General features: G+C 33.0%; 3 protein-coding genes across 3 annotated transcripts; all 3 read left to right on the top strand.

The window, feature by feature from the left end:
• The first annotated feature begins 955 nt into the window (after positions 1-955).
• On the top strand, positions 956-4,103 carry LOC111306152 (uncharacterized). The gene is made up of 2 exons (XM_022904056.2): positions 956-1,266; positions 3,685-4,103. Exons 1-2 carry the CDS (start codon positions 978-980, stop codon positions 3,846-3,848), a joined length of 453 nt encoding a protein of 150 aa, XP_022759791.2. The 5' UTR covers positions 956-977; the 3' UTR covers positions 3,849-4,103.
• Positions 4,104-4,584: 481 nt separating this feature from the next.
• Positions 4,585-5,396, top strand: LOC111306151 (uncharacterized). The gene has a single exon (XM_022904055.2). The coding sequence runs from the start codon at positions 4,667-4,669 to the stop codon at positions 5,165-5,167; it is 501 nt and encodes a 166-aa protein (XP_022759790.1). The 5' UTR covers positions 4,585-4,666; the 3' UTR covers positions 5,168-5,396.
• Positions 5,397-10,485: 5,089 nt separating this feature from the next.
• Positions 10,486-11,552, top strand: LOC111306149 (S-protein homolog 1-like). Its single transcript, XM_022904054.2, has one exon. It carries the CDS (start codon positions 10,690-10,692, stop codon positions 11,131-11,133), a length of 444 nt encoding a protein of 147 aa, XP_022759789.2. The 5' UTR covers positions 10,486-10,689; the 3' UTR covers positions 11,134-11,552.
• The last annotated feature ends 2,432 nt before the right edge of the window (positions 11,553-13,984 follow it).

The following is a 13,984-nucleotide window of genomic DNA, read 5'->3' as shown; positions in this document are numbered from 1 at the left end:
TATGATCAAACTTTTCTTTTGCTTCATTTTATAGTAAATTGTGAAAATTTTTAAAAACTTTACGAGTATGATGAGCACAACTACTATTATTTTATCCATTATATCTGTAATCGTAATAAATATGATGTTATAAAAAATGCAATTATAATCACATTTTAAATTCTTACTATTAAAATCAATGACTAAAAAAGGTATAAAACAAAAAAAAGTGTAAAACTTTTTAATTTTACACTCGTGTAAGCAAATCCCTCTCTCTATATAAATATAAATATATATATATATATATGCCAGTTTAGCTTAACATTATGTAAATGGTTTTGAGCTTTCGACTATATTAATGTTGATGTAAAGTAGCCACGTATTGAAGGGCTTTTACCAAAAGTTCTCGTTATCCCTTTCTCCAAAATCATGCATAAAGATAAAGACATCAAAAGTTAATTTCAGGATTATCGATCACAACAAAAGCATACGCCTTCACCTTCAGTTGAGTTACAGTATTGCCAGGCCCCTTAGAAAGATGCAGTTCCTAGTAAACAATGAATTGTTTTCCATCAACAACAACTTATTCATTTGAAATGTTGGATGAAGATGCAAAACCTCTCAGGTTGTGCAAACTGGCAATGGCGAAATGCCATTTTTCCTACAATGCATGTGTTTGAAACATCCCGACATGATAAAGCTTATCACATGCTAACTCACTGTACCACTGGCCTTATTAAATTTACCCTTCAGTTTACACAAATATATACACTTTTTATTTTAACCTGATATATAACTAGGCTACAAAATAATTTAGAGCTTAAAAGAAAGCCTAAAATGGAGAGCTCTCAAGACCTCGGTCTTGGAAATTTTAGACATCATAAGGCTACGCTTACGCCTGCATTTAACTCCATTCAATGTTTTCAACGGTCCCCTACCTGTCTTTTCTCCCTATATAAGAGGAGATTCTCAACACCAGCAGATATAGAGATTACGGAATGATAGAAAAGAGGGGCTGCAGACTCGCTAGATATATTCATAGAGAGAGCAGATCTATGGCAAAGTGGAGTATTGTTATGCTTGTTCTTGCATTGGTTGTGGCTCACGCTACTGCAAGAAGTGTGCCTGCAGGTGCTGGTCTTGAAGACCAAAAGAACTTCCTCAGTTATGGTGGAGTTGGCGGTTTCTCTGGTGTTGGCTCTAATGGCTTGCCATTCGGTGGAGTTGGGGGCCTTGGCGGTGTAACTGGGCTTGATGGAAATGGAGGTCTAGGAGGACTTGGTGGCGGTGGCTTGGGTGGCATTGGTGGTGCTGGTGCTGGCGGTGGATCAGTTGGAGGTGCTGGTGGTGGTGGCGCTGCTGGTGGAGTTGGAGGTGGTGCTGGTGCTGGTGCTCTTCCATTTCCTTGAAATGGAAGGCTTTACACTAATTATAGCTAAGTAACTTGTTTTAGAGTTTATGTTCTTTTGGCAGTTAAACTTAATAACATTGTCGTGCTTTAGAGTCGAGGGGGTTATGTTCTTAAGTTTATCGATGTTTCGTTTGTGTTCTTAGTTTGTACTTGGTTATATTCTCCTAATGGATCATATTTTACGTAAACAAATTAGTCAGGCAAGGTGGCAATATTTTGGCCAGCTACATAAATTAATTAATGAAATGTACCATATAAAATTAATGGACCTACCTTTAATTTGGCACACATTAAGTAGCTTTATAATTGGCTTCTGGCCCTAAGAAATTTAAAATTGAATTTTCACATTGACCCTAATCCTTGCAAATTTCTTTTTTTTTTCTCAATTCTCTTAAATTTTGATTTCTTTTGTAAAAAAATTGAAATTTGAGATATATCAATTTAACCAGACTCCATTATCGTTGATATGCAAAAGCTCAATCGACACCAAACTTAATTAATGCTTAACAAGAACTTAAGATTGACAAAAATAGGAGTAAGTATACATGCCTCAAGCGATTTTTCAATTAAACTAAAAATTTTATTCTTCAAAAACATGAAATGATATTGGTAGTATACATTTGAAGAAAAAAATATTGCTTTTATGTTCTCTTATTTTGATTTCATTTTATATCTTATTTATATATTTTTTTTAATATAAAACAGGATGAAATTATTAAATTTCAATGGGCATATTACTTATTATAATCCTAATCCAGCTTTGTGGGTGATTTAGTTAGTTTTTCTTCATATTATAACCTATATCAAATTAATGATGTGCATATCACTAGCTTAAACTTAATTGATAACTATGCTTAAGTCGCCAAAATTAGATATGTACAAAACATTTTCATATATATAAAGATATGAGTGATCCACTTAAACTAATATAAGTATTATTATTATTATTATATTTAGATCAAAATGACTAAGTGTAAGTGTAATAAATTTAAGTTTGGTTTAAAGGTAATATTAATATAAGTAGATTCCTCCTTACATATATATATTTATATTTATATTCCTCATAATTTCTCTTTTTATTTTCGGTGGGAATTGATTAATTTCTACAATAAAATAAAAGAAGTTTGTCATATTTTCTCATTAACATACATATATACTTCACAGTTCACATGCATGCAATAATGGCAAATCCTGGTTGGTTTACCGCAAAAAATGAGCTAGGTTTAAAGCTTTTCTTTTTCTCCCTTTGGTCTCCAATTTGTGGAAGAAATATGATTGGACTAATCAAAACCAAGTTTTCAAATTTTAATTAATTAATTAATGATCGCAAGAGAGTTGGTTATCACCAAATGATGAATATATAGTAGATGACCATTCATATAACTAACTAGCTAGCAGCTACAGCTGTAACAAATTGAAAGAGTTCACCTAATTACCAAGTTATTACCACATACATACTTACATATATACATACATATGTCATTATAGTGTAACTATTACACATTTACTCCCTCATCTTGAACCATTACAAAAGAAAATCAAGCTTGTAAAAGTACACTCCATGCATCAGTGAAAATTAAAAGCTCATGAATCAAAGAATTTGTCTCAAAATCAGCATCCATATCATATTAATATTGTTTTTTTTTATTTTTTTGGGATTTTTCCTTTTGCTTGTTTCACTATTGATTCAAGGAAAAAAATAATTACAATATCTGCTGTAGGAACTGCTCAAAATTTGTCAAGAATTATTCATAATTTAATTTGACTATTTAAATGATAATATAATATATTTTATATAACTTTAGGAAAGATGAAATATTAAATTCAATTACATATTTATTTATGTATCGTTATAATTTGTTACCAATATTTTTTTAAGAGTCTAAGCTATACATTTTGAAATCATTGAGAGATCATCAAATTCGCTAATTATACCTCGAAAGAAAATTTTAGAGGCACCAAGCTTAGCGGTCACATTTAACTACATTGAATTCTTGCAACTGTCTGGCTACTGCTATTTTCCCCTATAAAAGGAGATCCTCGAAACATGCATCAAGCACAAAGCAAAACATTGAGAGAATTAACCAAATAAGAGATCGATAGGGTTTTGATATTAAATATAACTAAAGAGATGGCAAAGTGGTGTTTTGTGCTTATTCTTGCTCTAGCAGTGGTTCACGCTAGTGCAAGGAATGTGCCTAGCGATGCCGGTCTTAACGACCAAAAGAACTTCCTCACATATGGTGGCTTTGGCGGCTACTCTGGAATTGGAGCAAATGGCATGCCACTGGGAGGAGTCGGGAGTGTTGGTGGTATCACGGGGCTCGATGGCACAGGTGGACTTGGAGGATTAGTTGGCATCGGATTTGGAGGTGATGGTGCTGCTGCTGGTGCTGGTGGTGGAATTGGAAGTGGTGTTGGTGGTGGCAGTGGGACTGGTGTCATCCCTTTTCCTTGAATTGATGCATGGGGCTTTACCGTAACTATAGTTTAACTTGCGCTAGAGTAATACGATATATTGTTGCTCAAGAGAGTGTGGCAGTCTAGGGTATTAACGTCGTTGTGTGTTGAAATGTTTATGTCTTGTGTTATGTTTTGGTTTGTGTCTTTTGCTTTGTAATTCATCGTTTGTGTTCTTTTTGTAGTCTACATTTTACGCAAATAAATTAATTTTGGCGAGGTTGACACCTCTAAATTGCTCAAGTCCAAATATATATATATATATATATATATATAGTACAGGCGAATAATAATAATTAACAAGCATAAATACAAATACAAACTCTTATACTGCAGACTAGGCCGGCTCTCTTATTCTATGGTTTTACATCAATAAATCCATCCCTTATAGCTCATATGATATATATATATATATGTATATACACGCATTTGATTAAAAAATCATAAATATATAAATATATACACGTATAATATTTATACTACCATCTATGACTACAATATATATACACACATACATATAACTCAAATTATATTATAAACATTTAAAAACCCATTCAAAACCTCGTAGAATCTTGTTTAAACCCTTATTAAGATATATAATCCCTGTCCTTTCAGCGCACGCTCTTGTAAACATCAAAACTCTGTGCCTGCATTTAAATTCCATTCAATACTCATAACTGTCCCCTTACCAGACCTTTTTATTTTTTGCCTTTAAAAGGAGATCTTCAACATGGACATCATATACTAAGAAACAGCCAGATAGAGAGAGAGAGAGAGAGAAAGAGAGTTTTAATTTTTTTTGCTTGATTAAGAGATATGGCAAAGTGGAGTGTTGTGCTTGTTCTTGCATTAGTTGTGGTTCACGCTAGCGCAAGAAATGTGCCTACAGCTACTACTACTGTGCCCACAGCTACTACTACTGTGCCTACTAGCACCGTGCCTAGTAGTGTGCCTAGTGGTGCAGCTGGTGTTGAGGAGCAGAAGAACTTCCTTGGTTATGGTGGCATTGGGGGCTTCTCTGGAATTGGCTCTAATGGCTTGCCATTCGGTGGAGCTGGGGGTCTTGGTGGGATCACTCCCCTTGGTGGTGCAGGTGGTCTAGGTGGACTTGGTGGTGGAGTTGGGGGCTTAGGTGGGGTTACTCCCTTTGGTGGTATAGGTGGACTTGGAGGAGCTGGTGGACTCGGTGGACTTGGGGGATTTGGAGGCTTGGGTGGTGGCGGTGGCGCTGGCGTTGGAGGTGGCATTGGCGGCGGAGTTGGCGTTGGAGGTGGAACCGGTGCTGCTGTTGGCACTGGTGTCCTTCCTTTTCCTTGAAAAATTAGCGGGCTTTACCAGAAATAATTTAACCCATCTTAGAGGATATAAATTATCCCAAGTGTTTTGCATATGTAGTTCAGTTTTTATTCTGTGTGAGTCAGAAATCGTCTTCTTTTGTTTACTTATGTTTGGTTTGCTAATGTTTTTTCATTTGAATCCAACGTTGTTATGTCATTGTAATGGATATTTGACGTAAATAAACTTTTAATCTTCTGTTACGTTCTTCTATCTGTTGTTGTACTTCTCTTATTTCCCTAGCTCTAGAATTGTCTAGTTTCTCACCCAAATTAATTACCTCATATCCGTATATAAATCCTTTGTTCTTACCATATATTACATGGAGATCGAGTCTTTAACTTCAAAGTTCAAAACCTTCGTTCGTTCCCATCTTATTATACTTTTCACCTCATTTAAAAAAAAAAAAAAGAATTGCTATTAAATTGCTTAAACAAAGGGAAGTTCATTGTAAATACGAACCTAAAGCAAATGCTAATGCATTCAAAGACCAGACGTTTTCGATTCGTGGGGTTTAATTATCCTAAATCCTACAGGACCATAATAATAATCAAGTATTACTTTAGTTTTTTACTCTATACATTTGCACATAGATTTTTCAATTTAAAATACGATTAATGGCATGATGTGAAAATAAAAATGATATGAAAATTATTCGAAATATGATACAGTGATATAATATAAAAATGATATAAATAAAAAATATAAAAATAATAAATTTTAAAATTTTAAAAAAATTATAAATAAATTTAATAAAATTAAAAAAAATTATATTTTATATTTTTTTATCGACATAAATTATGACACATAATTTTTATATAAAATATGATAAAAATATAATATTTTATATTATATAATGATACAAATTATCAAATCTACATGCATCATATCGCGTTTCATTTTCTTCAAAAAGATTCATGGGCCTCTTCTTATTAATCCAACCATATCCATCTGAATTTGATTTGTAATAATCAAACTAGATTCGTTTGAGTAATTGACGTGGCATGATCAGTTTGACTTATTTGAGGCAAAAATCAAAATACGTCATTTTCTTTGTTTTTTTTTTTTTATTATTAAAAAAGAATCAGACAACTTTTGTTATCAAACTATACCGGAGTTATTGATCAACATAACAACTTAATTTATTTTATTATTACAAGATCTACTTGATACTCTTGCAGCAAAAAAGCCACATACAAAAACAGAAATAATATCGAATTCATGATTTAGTTCAATTAATTTTACATCTTAAAAAAATATTTCCAGTAAATTTGAATTTTAAAATTTAATATTTATACCTTTTTTTATTATTCGTGATTTTTTTTATGAAAAATAAATAATATCCATTATTCTCGATCTAAATTTTTCTATTAATTTCTCATGACAACGTATGTCAATCCTACGTCACCATAACCAGAACAAAACTCCATGTTGTTTTCTAATTAATTAAAGGCTAAAAGATTAAAACAATTTTGAATAAAAATTCAATAATTATATAAACCCCATTGTTTTATTGCAATTAATTAAATTCTCAAATATTTATTTTTATCAATTAAATTCTTATTAGATGAAAACTGATCTCATTTTCGTTTAATCAATTGTTCAATTAGAGTGAAAATAAATATTTAAAGATTTAAATAGATAAAAATATATCTTTAAGGATTTAATTGATCCAAAATAAAAAAAAATTCAAGATTTGATTAATTATAATAAAATATTAAAGATTTCAATGATTATTGAATTTTTATTCAAAACTTGTTTTTTTTACTCTTTTGCCTATTTTAATATTAACAACTCTGATGATGCTTCTATTTTATGGCGAACTTTCGAGTTAGTTATTATAAGTAGACACGACTCCATCCAATGATTAACATACTATATATGATCTTACCGTTTTTACACATACAAAGTTCAATTATATTTTAGTATAATTACAACAATAACAATTAGAAATTAAACAAGCTTCTATCATTGGAAAAAGACTTTGGACGCGTGATTTACAGATCTGCTTCAAAATTTGGAGTTTGAGGCAGCAAGCGCTCACCGTTTCCCATAACATTAATGCTAGTGTGTAAAGTAGAGGATGTTATGTGTATAAGAGCAACCACAAAACACTCAAAAGGCAGCACGTACACAACTAATAGTTGGTGAAATTTACTACAATTTTAATGGAGTAGTTCTTGGTATAATAGGTTTTTGAATTGATCTAATAAGAGACCAATCGAGAGTTGAGGCCGTCTCGAAATTTAGGTGGTGCTGGTCCATGCTAGTAAAAGCTCTCAAATAAGAGCGGATCAGATATATCTTTAAAATCATCTGTCAAAAGTTTTGACTTTTTGAGAGATATCATAATTCAGAAATGAGAAAAAACAACAGCAAAAACGGGCCATGCATGACAGGTTTTAATTGTTGGGTAAATGTTTCATTAATGAGGTGACCTACTGTTAGCTTGGTTGGCAGCACAACCTGAAATCCAATTTACTAGGTGTAGCAACCAAATTAAATGGGGTTGAATCAGTACTGATCGAAAAACTTGCAAAAGAATAAGACTTTACCTACAGCTACTGCTGCGGTCGAATAGCTGTTAGAGGTTATAGAGTCACTCATTAATATTCTTGCAAAAACAGCTTCACATGGGCCTTGGTTGTACACACTTGACTTACCTCATCAGTTGAGGGAAAAACTGTTGCATGGTTACCGACAAAAAAAATCTTATATCATTAAAAAAATTTGAATGAAATATATATATATATATATATACATGCATGCAAAGAGAATTCAAGAATTCAATAGTTTAAATTTTTAGATTTAAATAATATTTAAAATATATGTATTAACTTTTTGATATATTTTCATAAATTTTAAGTATAACTTATCTCTTCAATAATTGATATCAGAGTTAATGTCACAAATTTGAATATATAAATAAAATTTACTCACACAAAAAAGTCGAAATAAAATTTGATGAGAACTCACAAATGAATGAAAAAAATTATTGAAATGATTCACATGTGAATAAAAAACTTTACATTATTAAAAAATCTAAATGAAATATCTTATATATACATAGAAGACTCAATATCTTAAACTTTTAAATTCAAATTATATAATATATATATGAACTTTTTGATACGCTTTCATAGACTCCAAGTATGATTTATCTTTTCAATAAAAATTACATAGAAAATATATAGAATCTGTTGTATAGATCGGTCATCTTTTAGTTAACATGGCACCAAAACATCATCCTTTTGCTGTATATGTTTTAAAGTAACTCTTCACCATGGTATAGATTGAAAACCTTAATTTAATCTGATGGTTAATTTCTATAAGTGGATCCATGTATACAAAGAAAACAAACATTATTGGATATCCTTGTCTTGTCAGAAAGATGAAACCATGATTAATCTTTAAATAAGCCATGAATGTTCAATTCAACCAATTTATCAGCTAGCAGATGACAGATATCACTCACCTTCCTTGGTTATTGCTGGCTCTCTTGTTGGAAATTAAATCAGTCAAATAAGAAGACAAGAGTTACTTAGATGTAAGAAAACAGCAAAGAAGATGCAGAATCAACTGCAAAAACAGAATAAAAATATAAAAAAAAAAAAAAACTAGTATTCTATTCAATTGCACAAAGCACACCACTTTCATGAAATAACTACATTGATTGTGTCTGTCTGTCATTTAAGAGAGGGAAGATGCTGAGATGTGGACAATATCACTTCATAGCAAACACTAGCAGTAATTACTATGATCAGTTTAGCGAAAGGAATTGGTGGAGGTGGAGAGTTAATTTTGGCTTTGGTTACTATTATGGGTTGTATTTTATTAATTTGGGAAAACCATATATGCATCCCATCTATATTAACATTTGCTTCACTTTTTTTTTCTTCAATGGTAATAATATAAAAGATTAATATCATAAATATCCCTAAATTATAATGAAAGTTTAATACGGTATTTAAAATTTTTTTTAATACTTAAATTATAAATTTTTTAATTAAAGTAGTACTTACTCCTAACGTGACTAATTTTAAATGATAATATGTGATAAAAAATAATCTTTCAAGTAATATATTAATTAATAATTTTATAATTCAAGTATCACATTAAAAAATTTTAAATTTAAATATCATATTAAATATTTTATTATAATTTAAAAATTATTCATAACATTCACCTTAATATATGTTGTTACATTATTGTCCTCTAGAAACGGGGAAAAGTCAAATTTTAAGATTGGAAAAGGGAAATTATTTTTAAAATTAAAATTTATAAATTAATAAAGACAATGAAAAGATTAATAATATACAAAATAATATCAAAACATTATTTATAATCAAATTTTGATCGGTCTTTATTTAACGTAAAAAACATTTTAACCTATCAATTTACATTTTTAATTTTTAATTTTATTTAATGATTTTAATAAAAATATTTTACTATTTTCACTTAAAAAACTTCGATTTAAGGCTCGTGTATGTGCTGGGAACCAATTTAAAGACAAATATATTGCTAACATGGCCCACCATGTTTAAAACTTTGCAACCCACCATGGCCCAACTTTCTAAGTCTTATAAAGGCCTAAATCTAGGGCCAGGTAAATTAGGCATCTCCAATGTTTACAAATAGATTGCTCCATTTTACACAATCTTGATTCTTGCATACATACGGTTGATTGGGAAAATTGGGAAGGAAAGGAAAAGCCTATTCCCTACTGATTGAAACCTTGGGTTGGGTCTATAAACTCAGTTAGCCTGAAATAATGGGTAGTGGAGTTTGCCCGTGCAAGAAATTCCATTGGATATCATCAGTTCAGGCAACAAAGGCCTCAGATACCCTTCTGTAAATTGTGTAAATCAGCAAATGGGCCTTCGCCTTAAATGGGACAGCTTTGATTTTGGATTTCGAGTCCAATTGCTTAGCAACATCCCTTTCTGACTTAAGAGTGTGGTTGGATTTGGATGACTACCAGGCAGTCTTTTACTCCTTTAGAAATGGGGAAAATGATCATGATTTTGGAAGGGAATTCAATCTTTGCCCCAAGCTATAACTCAAACTTCAAAGTAATAAAATGGGTGTTTTAAATGATTTCTCTTTAGTTTCAATACATTTCGTTTTCATTATATGTCTTGTTTTCGATTTTTTAAGTAAAAAAAAAACGAATTAAACTGAATAATTTAGATTAGTTCAAAATATATAATTTATGCATGACTGAACTGAAAGATTAAAATGTTTTGGCTTCCAAGTTTCAACTCTCTATCTTCCTTCCAGGTTAGCTAGTGCTATTCAATATCACTTAAATTATATGCACGTTTAATTTTCATTTTTCTGATAAAAATGACTTTCCATTCTCTCAAAACTTCAATTCGAGCATGCCACACCATTAATACACATAATTGCACTAGAAAAGTTTCCCACGCCGAGATTTAGCTATAAAATCAGAGGGAAAACTGAGAGTCACTAGTTGAAAAAAATTGAAATTTTGTTTTCAAACAATGAGATCTTCTAATACCCTGGTTCTTCTTCTGCTTGTTTCGGCAATGGCCATAGTAATTCATCCATATTTCGTTGCACCCCATGGGGGCTTGTCTCCGGAATTTATAAGGTGGCATGTCTACGTTGTCAATGGATTGAGCAATAAAACCACTTTGTTTCTCCATTGCAAGTCTAAAGACGATGATCTAGGGGTCCAGAATCTGTCTGCAGGAACAAATTTCACTTGGAGTTTTCAGCAAAATATATTTTGCCGAACGCTTTTCTGGTGCTACATGAGCAAGGACGACAATGCTCATGCTGCGTTCAAGGTGTTCTGGCAAGATGTGCTTCTCTTTCACAAGTGTTCATGGAAGAATTGCATTTGGACTGCTAAGGATGATGGCATATACATAAAAGATCTTGCCAGAGATTTGGATGAGTTTCGTGGGAAATGGGAACCATGACTACTTCAAGATTGAATTAATCCCACTACTATCTATCTTAGGATTTCTTATGTTATTGCTTCCATCAAAATATTATAATAAACAGGATCCGTTAGATCCACCAAGTGTCTTTCATCCTCCCTATTTGATTAATTAGGCAAAATGCATGTATTCAAGTAACCAGTCAAACTCACTAACATGAGTACTTTGGCTGGGGTTGTGCACCTGGCCAATTGGTCAGTGGCCCTCAAATTAATGTTAAAATTGTTCTAATATGTAATATGATTGTAGACATTTTTTTTTGTTCGAGTCTAAAGTTATTGAATTTAGTCCAATAAAGTTTGGGTTTAAGTTCATTGGACCCGATTTATGATCCAATTAACAGGTCCAATTGATCTTTATTTTTATTTTTTATTTTTTATTTTTTTTATTTTTTGAATTGATTTATCTATTTTATTATATTTATTATTAGTTTAATCAGATTTAATGATAAAAAATAAAAGAATATATCTTGGGTCTTAAATTTGACGTTATAGAGTTCCTATAAGTTTTAATACGAGGTATGATGAGTCTTAAATTTTTGATAACCATTCGAACTTTGATCTGATCATAAATTTTTCTATAAACAGTAACAGCAACAGGGGAACGAAAACAGAACAGAGAAATCAGAAATGAATCATAAAAAAAAATCTAAAGATCATAAACACGCAAGAAAATCAGTAGTGAAATAGAGAAATTGGTATAGCTATTGTTTAGAGCAACAATATGCAGTAGACCATCGTGTAGAGTCACCAGCTGGTGGGAAGAAGCAAGGAAAGAAGTGCCCTGACTGCAAGTCTAAGAAAGAAAGAAGCAAACGAGAAAGGGAAAGAAGTAAACCAGAAAAGTAAAATGATTTGATAAAGCCAACAAATTGATTTTTGAGAGATTTTAGTTCAAAAGTCCACACGCCTATAAGCTCCAATTCCCATTCTTGTGAAGAGTTTTGTTTATTTTCATCAATGATGTAGCAGGAGGCCAGAACGGAGGAGCCGAAAAGGCAATGGCAGTGGAGTTCACGACGATGAAGCCATAGTTGATGGTGGAAGCACCAAAGGTAGTTGATGTAGTGCAATTCTACAAGATCGCATTTGACGTTATCGATAATAGCTGTACTCTTTACCCCAAGTGCAAGGCTGAGCAAGAGTTTCTTCATATCCTCTCGGTTCAGTTCGAGCTCGTTGGCTCTACCATTCTCGTATCTGACATCGCTGGTAACTCTGCTCCTGTGAAAAATAAGGAAACTGGATGTGTGTTTTGTATCAAGATTGAGGACGTGAAAGCTGTTATAGCCAAAGTCGTGAGTGCTGGAGCCATTGCAAAGAGATTTTAGTTTAAAAGAAGCAAACGAGAAAGGGAAAGAAGCAAACCAGAAAAGTAAAAGGATTTGATAAAGCCAACAAATTGATTTTTGAGAGATTTTAGTTCAAAAGCCCACATGCTCATAAGCTCCAATTCCCATTCTTGTGAATAGTTTTGTTTATTTTCATCAATGATGTAGTATGAGGCCAGAACAGAGGAGCCGAAAAGGCAATGGCAGTGGAGTTCACGACGATGAAGCCATAGTTGATGGTGGAAGCACCAAAGGTAGTTGATGTAGTGCAATTCTACAAGACCGCGTTTGACGCTATCGATAATAGTTGTACTCTTTACCCCAAGTGCAAGGCTGAGCAGGAGTTTCTTCATATCCTTTCGGTTCAATTTGAGCTCGCTGGCTCTACTATTCTCGTATCTGACATCGCTAGTTACTCTACTCCTGTGAAAAGTGAAGAAACTGGATGTGTGTTTTGCATCAAGATTGAGGACGTGAAAGCTGTTATAGCCAAAGTCGTGAGTGTTGGAGTCGTTGCAAAGAGCGGTGACTAGGGGTGTAAATGATACATTAGTACTCGCAAGCTACTCGGGTTCGATTCGAAAAAAACTCGAATTCGGTTCGATTATTGTCGAGTCGAGCTCGAGCTCGAGTAGCTCGACTTATCGATCGAGCCGAATTCGAGTATTCTTATATCTGACTCGAGTAGCTCGCGAGCCTAATCGAGCTTTTATATTTAAATATATTTTTATTTTTTTTAATTAAAAAAATATTTCGAATCCGAGTTCGAGTTCGAGTTCGAGCATGAATAATCGAACTCTTGTCGAGTATACAAATCGAGCTTATTTTTACATATTAATCGAGCTTAATCGAGCGAGCTCGAGTAGCTCGAATTCGATCACGAATCGAGCTCGAGCTTGAAAAATAAAACTCGATCGAGCTCGAGCCGAGTATCGAGCCCCGAGTTGTGAGTCGAGCTCGAGCTCGAGCTTCTCACTACTCGGCTCGGCTCGGCTCGTTTACAGCCCTAGCGGTGACGCGTGCTGTGGTCGACACGTGGGCAAGGACAAGGCTCCGTATGGATACAGTTGGCTCATCTGCTCTCTTGCCAAGAATGTTGCTGACATCCCTACACTGTTGGGATCTGGTTCCTTTTCGCTTTTGAATTCTGAAAAGAGTATAGAAACTAGGCAGGGGAAGCCTATACCTGCCTATCTGCGTTGGCCTCATATGCAAGCTGATTAAGTTCGGGGGCTAAGTACAAGAAAAATTGGATGGAGGTTTTGGAAGCACCACCGATCTCCCTCTGTTCGCTCTACATGCCATGCTATTGTTAAACCATCTACCATGGTGCAAAAAAAAATACAGAATATAAAGAAGTTGAAGGGATATCAGAATGTTGTCTATTGTGCCATACTTAATCGCTCCGGGAGATATGTTATTACTGGTTCAGATGATCACCTTGTCAAAATTAGGTCTATGGAAACTGCATTTTGGTTGGCTAGCTATTGTGGACATGAA

This window comes from Durio zibethinus, chromosome 21 (assembly GCF_047325235.1).
Source record: "Durio zibethinus cultivar Kanyao isolate XHJ-2024 chromosome 21, ASM4732523v1, whole genome shotgun sequence".
NCBI lineage: Eukaryota > Viridiplantae > Streptophyta > Magnoliopsida > Malvales > Malvaceae > Durio > Durio zibethinus.
The sequence above is the reverse complement of the archived record's forward strand: the minus strand, read 5'-3'. Positions and strand labels throughout refer to the sequence as shown.